Raw genomic sequence first — 12,883 nt, 5'->3', positions numbered from 1 at the left:
GGAAGTCTGTCTCTAGTATCACAACGCACCATAACTGTGTCGTGAACGAGAATCGCCGAATTCGCAAATAGACAGAGGCTATTTGGCCGTCACGGATAAATCGTACTAAGAAACGACACTCAGGTACGTTCCTTCATAATCTAGTTTTTGGATTCGGTGGAACGGAGAATCTTACGTATTCTTGTCGTTTCATTGACTTTTTCAAATACATTCAGACAAAATGTGAATTGGGGCAGTCGAAGAGAATCTTCGATTAAAAGAAACCGTGAGTAACTTTGAACATTAACATAAAGGAAATCGGATACTTCTGAATATTAAAATACCTTGGTAGCTTGTAAGCATTAAAATACATTGGTGTGGCTGTAGCTACTTCTCTTGAAAACAAAAAAAGTAAAATAAAATCTTGCGTCGCCCATTCCGTTCGCCAGATTTAGCACCGTGTGATTATTTTGTGGCGTTGCGACTTTATATAATAACGCAAGGGAAACGTTATAGCGATATTGAAGATATTCGGATGGTTGACGATGTATTTTCAAAGGCATTACATAAAAGAAGGTGCAAAGATTATCCAATGCATTAGCTAACAGTGCAATTCATTATAAAATCGCAGAAGGAACGTGATTCAAATAAAATAAAACATTTTCTCCAAAGCTATGCCTCTGATCTGTCGTTACAAAAGTTCAGAACTAAAGATTCTGTTATTTGTGATAGCAATGACGAAATATAGAATTTGATATCTTTATTCTGCTTATTTCAGGCTTTTGATCATTCGTTGGCGATAATGATCCGTTTCATTATTTTATCATTTGGATATACATAATCGTTTCTATTAATGCTACGAGTACGATTCTCTTTCAAATTTTAATCATCGTTCGTGATTACCTGTTATCACTCCAATTTTTTCGTTCCCAATCCCTTCGCTCGTATTTGCTGTACAATTTGATAATTGCTTGATACGACAATTTATAATAACGATAGTACGAATTGGTCTATTATTAGCGGACCCAAAGGAGAATCGCTGAATTGATGCTACTGTAATAAGAGGAGGAATTAAGAGAAAAACGATGGAGATTCTGGGAGTGAAATTCGCTCCGCTAAGAGTACCATTAAATCGAAGATTGGAAACGCTCTCAGCCGCGCTTTGGATCCTAATTTTCCTATCTGGATATTTCGCGGGATATATTCTCACCGCCTATTTTCTTTTCTTCACCCAAACCATGCGCTACTTCATATTGCTTTACTTCATCTGGATGTATTACGATTGGAACAAGTTCGATATAGGCAAAATACGGTAAGTTCGAAACATTTATTTATTTATTTTATTTGCAAGCTTCAGCCCTATGTTACAAAATGAACAAAAGGAACTACATTTTTAAACGTAGGAGTGAAGGAATAAATACGGAAAATAATGTAATATAATAACTTGTTAAGAGTTACATTACTGCAAAGCTTGTCGATGAATATTCAAAAAGAACCAGAATTGGAGTTGGCTAGAAATACCATCACACGTCTGCGACATCTTCTAGATATTCGAAGATTTATATTAAGATCTTATCATTTGATAAATGTGATTCAGATATCGAATCGATAATATTCCTTCTTGTTACATAAACGAGTAAATAAGAGAATTATAGAAAGAATTGATTAAAATCAGTTACATAAATAGAATAAACATTTTACAATTTTGATTAGATAAATCTTGGTTTATATTAAAGATTCATAGTAATACATTTATCCATAATATATGCGGTCCTTGAGTGAACTTTTTGCAATGAAAATTTCATTTGAATATGGAAGCCGTTTATTTATACAATCATCAGCGGAGATGTGACTTAACGAGTTGGATTTCTGTACTACAGGCGAAAATTCCTGCAATGGATTAGAAGCTGCGCGTGGAACCGATACTTCTGTAACTACTTTCCTATAAAATTAGTGAAAACCACTGATTTGGATTCGAACAAATTGTATTTATTCTGTAGTTTCCCGCATGGGATCCTATCGACAGGTGTTTATGGTGCATTCGGAACAGATATCGTCGGCTGTAGAGAACTTTTCCCGGGTCTCGAATTTAGGGTCGTCGTACTTGATCAACTTTTTAAATCGCCGCTTTTCCGCGAGTATTTGCACATCAACAGTATGTATTATTCACTAATTATTATTTCACCACCGACCGTAAACGCATGCGCATGTACTTACGCCATTATTCATAAGTATTGCGATACTTTGTTTCATTGACAGTTTTGAATTGTATCACAGCGTATATGAGGATAATTAATTAATAATTCAGCAAGCAGTATTCGTTATCTTTTATAGAATCAATAGATTAAAAACTTTCGTTAAACATTGAGAAACATGGCAATAATGATTCTTACTATTTGTTATATAAGGTACACATTTGGTACATTTAAATTTACATATAAATACTTCTATTTGGTATGAACAGATGAAAAATTTATTTTACTTAGTAATATACACATATACCTTCTATTTGTTCTATATATCTATGCAATACTGCATAGCTCTACTGTTTAAATATCGTTGCTTGAATTTTCATTCACAACCTATCTATCAATTTAGAAGAAACTTCTCCGTCTGATTTACAATTCAGAAATTAAAAAATCCGGAAGGAAGCAGCTTGCCAAGTAACAATATGGTTTTTACATATTTTAATGATTTCTAACGTTAATTTTACTATTGGATGTTGCATCTTGAAACGAACCATAATATCATTTAATACGAAGAGTAAAATCATTGCACTCTGTCTTGCAAATACATCTCCTCTGAAACATGTAAATATCTGTTGTTTGTTAATGACGATCACTTCTGAACGCGATGTGTATTTTTTTGAATCTGTTTGTGAAAAACACCGGTATAAATTGGCTCTAGCATAAGGAACATATTTTATAAATGAAATACTTTATTGCTGCGTAATTTCCGTTAATGAAATGACAAAGTCATAAAACACGAAGTCCAAGTTTCTAACTTTTCTTAAATCATCATACCAACTTTTCAACGATTTCTTTTTAGTTGTTGACTTCTCTAACTTTACATCTCTGCTATTTTGCTACCAAATAACTATTATGATTCAACCATTTAATTATGACTCATTTGAAATCGGTACATAAATAGGCGCCCTTGCTAGCAGTGCAGAGTGTATAAAACAACAACTATCGACGAGACCTTCGCCACCGTACACGGGAAAGGCGACAGTTCTGATCCCCGGCGGAGCGGCAGAAGCATTCGAATGTAAGCCGCCCGGCGGAGCGGCAGAAGCATTCGAAGAAGCATTCGAATGTAAGCCGGGCACTTACCGCATCCTGATAAAAAGGAGGAAAGGCTTCGTAAAGCTCGCGCTGCAAAATGGGTCGGTATAATCTTTCTTCTCGTTCTCTCGTATCTTAATCTCTTGAGAACCTAAAACATTAGAAACCTCGTCTCTTTGAACATCGTGCCCGTACACAAATCTGATTTAGCGTGTATGAAGTATAGTCGTCTTAATGTCCTTCGATTAAAATACTTTATTATACTTTGTGTCCTATGCTGTATACGGTAGAAGTATCTCATAGAGAAGACTATAGAAGACCAGATAAAATCCACCCTAAATCGTGCATCGTGATTAAAATTTTGTGGTCACGACACTGCTGATATTCACGCAAATTCGTACTTTTATAAACCTAATTAAACAAATAGAACCTAGGTATAATTTTAGTCAATCCACTACATTATTATATACCTTCGATATTTTGCATATTCTTTCATACTATGTGACATATTGTGCATTATTGCAATTGTTACTTCCTAAAGAGGCATAAATATCAGCGGTCTAATCGTGAGTATCTGTCACTTAAAAACCGATGTGACAATGGCGGAATTCGTTTGTTTCAGAAATCCTCTGGTTCCCGTTTATTCATTCGGGGAAACGGACATTTACGATCAAGTGATCTGGTCAGATGGCTCATACATGAAGAGACTGCAGGAGTACATTCGTAAGAAAATCGGTATAGCGCCGATTCTACTGGTTGGTCGAGGATTCTTCCAGTACACTTTCGGTCTTATCCCTCGACGGAAGCCAATTACTGTCGTTGGTAAGTGTTCAAAGCTGAGAAATATCTAGCTCTATAATACAATACTCTTTCGAGAAATATAATTTTAGAGAAGAGACTTTGGTGTTTGGAATACGTTTGAAAATTTTTATATTCTTATAGAGGAAATTCCAAGCTTCTTTAATGCTAATTAATTTTTTTTCTCAGTCGGCAGTCCGATGGAGTTACCAAAGATAGAAGAACCAACGAGAGAACAAGTCGAGGAATATCACGAGAAATTCGTCAAGCACCTGGTGAACTTTTTCGAGAACGAGAAACACAAGTACATCGAAAACGCGGATTCGGTGCATCTTGAGTTCGTATAGTCATATCGCGAAATAATCATCATTTACAACGGACCCGCGCAGTGAAGGACCAAGAAATTGCTCAATTATAAACGTACAACGTGTATTTATGTATTAAATAAGTTTTAAGATGTGAAATAGTTGAGCAGAAAATGGACAATTGTTAGGCGATGTAGTCAATTCGATAATTACGTGTCTTAAGAACTCTACATAGAAAAGAACCAATAGAATTATGGTATTATGAATAAGGACCGAAGAGCTATACAGTATGTCCAGTTTAAATGTACGCACGTTACCATACCTTCAGTTGTTAGAAATACGAATAATCTTTTGTATGAAGGTTTTATTGTCGAAGAAAACTGTCCAAATTTTGTTTAATCTATTTCTTTGAATCCATCGTTTAATTCATCATCGAATGAAATAACTTTTATACGAAGAGTACGTTTGCATTTTTAATAGTTGAAGAAACAATAGCATTCAGATGTATGTATTTAAACTGAACATATTCCATAAACAATTATACTTTTTCCATATGTAATTACATTTTTATATAAGAACATATATATTTTATGAAATGCGGTCGTTGATACTACAATAATTGCACATATGCATAAAGCAGATAACAGAGAATGTAAATTAGAATAGTTGCTATCTACTCTGTGCATGTGATTTGGTGACAAACCTGTAGTGTCTACTTTTTTATAATTTTCATAGAATCTTACGTGACTTCTAAAACGCCTTATTTCTTTGGGCTTCTAGGAAGATATACATAAATGCAATAGAAAAATGTGCTTGCACGAGGTGATAAATAATCACGCGCGTAGCATGCAAGCCTCGTATTTGTCAGTAAGCAAAAAATGACTGCGATCTTTCGTAGTATGGCTGATAAACATATGTGCAAACATATTTGTTGATAAAATGAAATGGACCATTTCTTGTATATATAGCAACCTTTGTTACAAACAAAACTGAGTCTTTTATACAAAACAGTTATTGTTAGAAATTGTTAAAAAGATTCATACAAATTGTTATGCACTACAATACGTTACAGTATGTGCACCTATTCGATTCAGTGGTTAAATTAATTGAAGTTGTCGCGATGATAATACAGTAAATACGAATAATTAATCGAGGTATATTTTTCTTTTGGTATCGGTGCACTCTAATAGATGCACACTTTTCCCTTTGACCCGGTTCTCTTTTCTTTTTTATATGTATATGTCGGAGATGAAAGGACACCGGAGCCTTCCCTCTGGAACTTCGGGAAAATCCGTAAAATTATAATTAAAGTTTACAGTCGTAATTAAACAATTTGCCGTCATTCTGCTCAATTGTTTGCGATTTGTGATAATAAACTTGGGCTCAAGGCGACCATCAGTCGCCGAACGTAGCCGCGGTTAACGGGACGGGCGCTTCGTCTAACAAAGAAGTGGAGTTATAACATGATCCTCATTAAAAGAAATACCAATAGAGGTACTTGACAGTAAAACATTCCAACGGTTCCTTAGGACAATGAATACCAGATGTTGAGGCACTTACACAGCACAAGTTCAGTTAGCCTGGGTTTTTTGGTAATTAAGATTTTCAAACGGACAGGCAGTCTTTGTCCCAAATTGACCAATTTACAGCGACGTCAATTTCCTTTACTTTCGGAACGAGGGCTATACTCGACGAATCCGATGATCTCGTGTCTTTGGACACACCCCGTCATAGTTTTCCTCTGTGGCATCATTGGGACGAAAATTCATTCTTTCTGGAGATCTCATCGACGAAGGGAGTAGCGCCTTACGATCCATGAGTAGTGCACGTTTAAGTTAGAGTAAGTGTATCTTTCATCCCGTTTCGTTATCCCGATTCGTTATCGAACCTAAGACCAACGTCACTAGCATCGCAAGTGCCCAACCACCGCTGTTAATCGTCGAATCGATAGTGTTCATACTCGTAGTATCAGGCCGTATCTTCGTTATAACACAACGATAACTAACTCCAAGGGAGGTCTATCAAACGCCCACAACCCTGTTCCTGACTCTTCTCCGACATATATATGTATAATTATTGTGCAATAAACACATTGCCTCAGCAGAAGAATTGTTTGATACGCTTCTGGTACACGCGACGAGAAGTTTGACCTTTTCACTGGAGATATGGAAGGCAAAAAAAAAGGGAAAGATATGGAGTACGATTATCTTATTGCTAAAGATACTTTAACTCTACTGAAGCTCTACTCAACATGTTTATCTTTCCCTATTTTGTTTCTTCTCCTTAATTTAACTAAAAAAATTCATAATATCGGTAATGGAACAATTAATACCGCTGTTATTAGCTTAAGAGATCCTTGTCTTTCTTTTCGCATTTCTTTCATGAAAAATTGAACCACGCATAAATGTTCATATTTTGCAAAAAATTGCTCTACCTATTAATTATCATAATAAGTATTACATTTTTATCTATCACGTAGATAAACATTGCATGCGCCCTCCCATCCACAAATTCCGATAAACGCATACACATTCTCAGTCCACTTATCATAAATATATAAGCTAAATCTAGTAATCCTTAAAATCATTTTCCCAACTCTTCCGTCCATAGTGTGTGACAGGCGCCCATTACTCACCCTTTGCAACTACCACCGCCCAGTCGTTCGATCAGTTGGATCAACGGATTATCGATCGATCGGATCGATCGGGACTAAACTGCATCAGACTAGCTGGCGTCACTTTTCAACATCTCATTCCTACAGAGGAAAAAAGACGGAGCCTTCTCCTTTCACGTCATTAAATCACCCCTTTTCAAGAAATGCTGCTTAGCTACCGAGAAACACGTGATTGCGTTCGCGAACTCTTGCAAACGCCGCTCAGAGTACACAGCGTTACGCCGAGCCACGAATTTCGTCGCGAGTATTTATCTTCTTTCCGTCCTGCCCTGTGTTCGCTATTTCAACAGTGTTCTCGCGGTGGAAGTCTGTCTCTAGTATCACAACGCACCATAACTGTGTCGTGAACAACAATCGCCGAATTCGCAAATACACAGAGGCTATTTGGCCGTCACTGATCAATCGTACTAAGAAACGACACTCAGGTACGTTCCTTCATAATCTAGTTTTTGGATTCGGTGGAACGGAGAATCTTACGTATTCTTGTCGTTTCATTGACTCTTTCAAATAGATTCAGACAAAATGTGATTTGGGGCAGTCGAAGAGATTCTTCGAGTTAAAGAAACCGTGAGTAACTTTGAACATTAACATAAAGGAAATCGGATACTTCTGAATATTAAGATACCTTGGTGACTTGTAAGCATTAAAATACATTACTGTGGCTGTAGCTGCTTTTCTCGAAAACAAAAACAAAAAAATAAATTCTTGCATTATCCACCCTGTTCGCCAGACTTAGTACCGTATGATCATTTTTTGGCATTGCGACTTTATGTAATAACGCAAGGGAAACAGTATGGAAACCTTATATTCAAGACATTCGGATGGTTGACGATGGATCTTCAAAGAAATTACATTAAAGAGGTGCAAAGATTATCCGATGCATTAGCTAAGTGCAATTCATTATAAAATCGCAGAAGGAACGTGATTCAAATAAAATAAAACACTTTCCCCAAAGCTATGCCTCTGATCTGTCGTTAAAAAAATTCAGAAATAAAGATTCTGTTCTTTCTGATAGCAATGATGAAATGTAGAATTTGATATCTTTATTTTGCTTATTTCCGGCTTTTGATCATTCGTTGACGATAATGATCCGTTTCATTATTTTATCACTTGGATATACATACATGTAATCGTTTCTATTAATTTTATGAATACGACTTTCTTTCAAATTGTTAATCATCTTTCGTTTTTACTTCTTTCACTCCAATTCTTTCGTTTCCAATCCCTTCGCTCGTATTTGCTGTGAAATTTGATAATTGCTTGATACGACAATTTATAATAACGATAGTACGAATTGGTTTATTATTAGCTAGGCCGAAGAAGAATCGCTGAATTGATGCTACTGTAATAAGAGGAGGAACTGAGAGAAAAACGATGGAGATTCTGGGAGTGAAATTCGCTCCGTTAAGAGTACCATTAAATCGAAGATTAGAAACCCTCTCAGTCGCGCTTTGGATCCTAATTTGCGCACTTGGATATTTCGTGGGATATATTCTCACCGCCTATTTTCTTTTCTTCACCCAAACCATGCGCTACTTCATATTGCTTTACTTCATCTGGATGTATTACGATTGGAACAAGTTCGATATAGGCAAAATACGGTAAGTTCGAAACATTTATTTATTTATTTTATTTGCAAGCTTCAGCCCTATGTTACAAAATGAACAAAAGGAACTACATTTTTAAACGTAGGAGTGAAGGAATAAATACGGAAAATAATGTAATATAATAACTTGTTAAGAGTTACATTACTGCAAAGCTTGTCGATGAATATTCAAAAAGAACCAGAGAATTGGAATTGGCTAGAAATACTATTACACGCCTGCGACATCTTCTAAAAATTCGAAGATATATATTAAGGTCTTACAATTTGATAAATATGATTTAGATAACTAATCGATAATAATCCTTCTCGTTACATAAACGAGTAACTAAAGAGTGAAACGCGACTTGATACGCACGTTGAACGAGAATTATAGAAAGAATTGATTAAAATCAATGACATAAATAGAATAAACATTTTATTTTTTTGATTAGACGAAATTTGATTTCTATTAAATATTCATAGTAACAAATTTTATCCATAATATATGCTGTTCCTGAGCGAACTGCCCGCAATGAAAATTTCATTTGAATACTATTCTCACCGCCTATTTTCTTTTCTTCACCCAAACCATGCGCTACTTCGTATTGCTTTACTTCGCCTGGATGTATTACGATTGGAACAAGTTCGATATAGGCAAAATACGGTAAGTTCGAAACATTTATTTATTTATTTTATTTGCAAGCTTCAGCCCTATGTTACAAAATGAACAAAAGGAACTACATTTTTAAACGTAGGAGTGAAGGAATAAATACGGAAAATAATGTAATATAATAACTTGTTAAGAGTTACATTACTGCAAAGCTTGTCGATGAATATTCAAAAAGAACCAGAGAATTGGAATTGGCTAGAAATACTATTACACGCCTGCGACATCTTCTAAAAATTCGAAGATATATATTAAGGTCTTACAATTTGATAAATATGATTTAGATAACTAATCGATAATAATCCTTCTCGTTACATAAACGAGTAACTAAAGAGTGAAACGCGACTTGATACGCACGTTGAACGAGAATTATAGAAAGAATTGATTAAAATCAATGACATAAATAGAATAAACATTTTATTTTTTTGATTAGACGAAATTTGATTTCTATTAAATATTCATAGTAACAAATTTTATCCATAATATATGCTGTTCCTGAGCGAACTGCCCGCAATGAAAATTTCATTTGAATACTGAAGCCGTTTATTTATACAATCATCAGCGGAGATGTGACTTAACGAGTTGGATTTCTGTACTACAGGCGAAAATTCCTGCAATGGATTAGAAGCTGCGCGTGGAACCGATACTTCTGTAACTACTTTCCTATAAAATTAGTGAAAACCACTGATTTGGATCCGAACAAGTTGTATTTATTCTGTAGTTTCCCGCATGGGATCCTACCGACAGGAGTTTATGGTGCATTCGGAACAGACATCCTCGGCTGTAGAGAACTTTTCCCGGGTCTCGAATTTAGGATCGTCATACTTGATGTTTTCTATAAGTCGCCGTTTTTCCGCGAGTATTTTCGCTCCTGCGGTACGTATTATTTATTATTTTTTATTCGATCACACAGTGCATATACGCTTACGCTATTATTCATATGTATTGGAACATTTTGATTTATTAACGACATTTGAATTTAATCACAGCGTAGATGAGGATAATTAATTAATAATTTAGTAAGCAGTATTTGTTATCTTTTCTAGAATCAATAGATTAAAAGTTTTCATTAAATATTGTGAAACATGGCAATAATGTTTCTTACTATTTGCTATATAGGGTACAAATTTGCTACATTTACATTTACATATAAATACCTCTTGTTGGAATGAATAGATGAAAAATTTATTTTACTTAGCAATATGCACATATATTTTCTACTTGTTCTGCATATCTACGCAATATTGCATAGCTTTACTGTTCAAATATCGTTGCTTGGATTTTCATTCACAACCTATCTATAAATTTAGAAGAAACTTCTCCGTCTGATTTACAATCCAGAAATTAAAGAATCCGGAAGGAAGAAGCTTGCCAAGTAACAATATGGTTTTTACATACTTTAATGATTTCTAACTTTAATTTTACTATTGGATGTTGCATCTTGAAACGAATCATAATATCCTTTAATACGAAGAGTAAAATCATTGCACCATGTTTTGCAAATACATCTCGTCTGAGACATGTAAATATCTGTTGTTTATTAATGACGGTCATTTCGGTATAAATTGGCTCTAGCGTAAGAAACATATTTTATAAATGAAATACTTTGAACTGTTTGTACAATGTACCTACTATACAACTGTTAATGCGCATACTTTATTGCTGCGTAATTTCTGTTAATGAAATGACAAAGTCATAAAACACGAAGTCCAAGTGCCTAACATTTCTTACATCATCATACCAACTTTTCAACGATTTCTTTTTGGTGGTTGACTTCTCTAATTTTACATCTCTGCTATTTTGCTACCAAATAACTATTATAATTCAACCATATGATTATGACTTATTTGAAATCGGTATATAAATAGGCGGCCTTGCTAGTACTCCAGAGTGCATGAATCAACAACTATCGACAAGACCTTCGCCACCGTACACCGGAAAGGCGACGGTTCTGATTCCCGGCGGAGCGGCAGAAGTATTCGAATGTAAGCCGGGCACTTACCGCATCCTGATAAAAAGGAGGAAAGGCTTTGTAAAGCTCGCGCTGCAAAATGGGTCGGTATAATCTTTCTTTTCGTTCACTCGAATCTTAATCTCATGAGAACTTAAAACAGTAGAAACCTCGTCTCTTTGAACGCCGTGGCCCTACACAAATCTGATTTAGCGTGCATGAAGTATAGTCACTTGTACATTATTGCAACTGTTACTTCCCTATAGAGTCACATAAATCAGCGGTTTAATCAAGAGCATCTGTCGCTTAAAAATCGAAGTGACACTCGCGGTATTCGTTTGTTTCAGAAACGCTCTGGTTCCTGTCTGTTCATTCGGAGAAACGGATACTTTCGATCAATTTTCCTGGCCAGATGGCTCGTTCGTGAAGAGACTACAGGAGTACATTCGTAAGAAAATCGGTATACCGCCGGTTCTACTGGTTGGTCGGGGATTCTTCCAATACACTTTCGGTCTTATCCCTCGACGGAAACCAGTTACTGTCGTTGGTAAGTGTTCAAAGCTGAGAAATATCTAGCTCTATAATACAATAATCTTTCGAGAAATATAATTTTAGGGAAGAGACTTTGGTGTTTGGAATACGTTTGAAAATTTTTATTTTCTCATAGAGGAAATTCCAGCTTCTTTAATGCTAATTAATTTTTTTTCTCAGTCGGCAGTCCGATGGAGTTACCAAAGATAGAAGAACCAACGAGAGAACAAGTCGAGGAATATCACGAGAAATTCGTCAAGCACCTGAAGAAGCTTTTCGAGAACGAAAAATACAAGTACATCGAGAACGCGGATTCGGTGCATCTTGAGTTCGTATAGCGATACTAGTAAATAACGATCATTTATAACGGATATATTCGCAATTGTTGTTCAAAAAACCAAGGAACTGCTCAATTGCTTACACTTGTAGGGACTTCTGGGAGCTTATATATAAAAGTGATAGAAATAAGCGGTTAAATGGGGTGGTAAATTATAATCACTTGCATATCATACAAGTCTTTTACCTTTCAATGAGCGAAAAATAGATGAATTCTGTCGCGGTGTTGTTAACTCTGTACAAGCATCTGTTGATATCATGTAATTATACATTGTTTGTATATATATAGTAAATTTTGTTAAAAAGGAAACTGAGTGTCCTGAATAAGAAGGTGTTAAAAGTTATTAAAAAAATTCGTACAAATTTATATGCATTACATGTAAGTACACGACTTATGCATTAAGATACCATCGGTCAAAGTATTAATTATAAATGTTGTCACGATCTAATTAATCTAAGTACATCTTTCTCTGTACCGGTGCACAGCGTCTGATAGATGCATACCTTGTCCTCCCGTCTATCTTTTTATAGCAGATCGTAATCCGTATATGTATTACTTCCTAACTCAACATGTTTAGCTTCCTTATTTCGTCTCTCTTTCTTAATTTCATTAACAAATCTATAATCTGACTGATTCTAAGGTTGATACCACTGTTTCTTATTAGCCTTAGAGATCCTTGTCGAACTTCGTATTTCTTTCTTAAAAAACTCAATCACGCAGTAATATTCACATCTTACAGAAAATTACTTCATCTACTTATTATCATCATAAG

At 35.3% G+C, this 12,883-nt stretch overlaps 2 protein-coding genes across 4 annotated transcripts; both read left to right on the top strand.

Annotated features, from left to right (window-relative positions):
• On the top strand, window positions 1-4,758 carry LOC100748743 (2-acylglycerol O-acyltransferase 1-like). Of its 2 annotated transcripts, none has more exons than XM_024371783.2 (6): window positions 1-123; window positions 1,000-1,291; window positions 1,860-2,134; window positions 3,130-3,364; window positions 3,886-4,085; window positions 4,251-4,758. In XM_024371783.2, the coding sequence occupies exons 2-6, from the start codon at window positions 1,065-1,067 to the stop codon at window positions 4,406-4,408; spliced, it is 1,095 nt and encodes a 364-aa protein (XP_024227551.1). In that variant the 5' UTR covers window positions 1-123; window positions 1,000-1,064; the 3' UTR covers window positions 4,409-4,758. The 2 variants fall into 2 exon arrangements, with proteins under 2 accessions (XP_024227551.1, XP_024227552.1); XM_024371784.2 differs by lacking the exon at window positions 1-123 and adding an exon at window positions 141-265.
• A 2,437-nt stretch (window positions 4,759-7,195) lies between these two features.
• LOC100748623 (2-acylglycerol O-acyltransferase 1-like) lies at window positions 7,196-12,302 on the top strand. Of its 2 annotated transcripts, XM_024371785.2 has the most exons (6): window positions 7,196-7,465; window positions 8,350-8,641; window positions 9,894-10,168; window positions 11,161-11,347; window positions 11,591-11,790; window positions 11,955-12,302. In XM_024371785.2, exons 2-6 carry the CDS (start codon window positions 8,415-8,417, stop codon window positions 12,110-12,112), a joined length of 1,047 nt encoding a protein of 348 aa, XP_024227553.1. In that variant the 5' UTR covers window positions 7,196-7,465; window positions 8,350-8,414; the 3' UTR covers window positions 12,113-12,302. The 2 variants fall into 2 exon arrangements, with proteins under 2 accessions (XP_024227553.1, XP_033180120.1); XM_033324229.1 differs by lacking the exons at window positions 7,196-7,465; window positions 8,350-8,641 and adding an exon at window positions 9,185-9,289.
• Window positions 12,303-12,883: the final 581 nt, after the last annotated feature.

The sequence above is a fragment of the Bombus impatiens genome, unplaced genomic scaffold, assembly GCF_000188095.3.
Source record: "Bombus impatiens unplaced genomic scaffold, BIMP_2.2 scf_1853, whole genome shotgun sequence".
In the NCBI taxonomy this organism is placed as follows: domain Eukaryota; kingdom Metazoa; phylum Arthropoda; class Insecta; order Hymenoptera; family Apidae; genus Bombus; species Bombus impatiens.
This window is presented reverse-complemented; position numbering and strand designations above follow the sequence as displayed.

Bases quoted from the DNA above. Each gene is read 5' to 3' on its own strand.
- LOC100748743 (XM_024371783.2), top strand. From the start codon at position 1,065: ATGGAGATTCTGGGAGTGAAATTCGCTCCGCTAAGAGTACCATTAAAT. The intron at 2,135-3,129 runs GTATGTATTATT...GTACATAAATAG, and splicing joins CGAGTATTTGCACATCAACA to GCGCCCTTGCTAGCAGTGCA. The intron at 3,365-3,885 runs GTCGGTATAATC...CGTTTGTTTCAG, and splicing joins AAGCTCGCGCTGCAAAATGG to AAATCCTCTGGTTCCCGTTT.
- LOC100748623 (XM_024371785.2), top strand. From the start codon at position 8,415: ATGGAGATTCTGGGAGTGAAATTCGCTCCGTTAAGAGTACCATTAAAT. The intron at 11,348-11,590 runs GTCGGTATAATC...CGTTTGTTTCAG, and splicing joins AAGCTCGCGCTGCAAAATGG to AAACGCTCTGGTTCCTGTCT. The intron at 11,791-11,954 runs GTAAGTGTTCAA...TTTTTTTCTCAG, and splicing joins GAAACCAGTTACTGTCGTTG to TCGGCAGTCCGATGGAGTTA.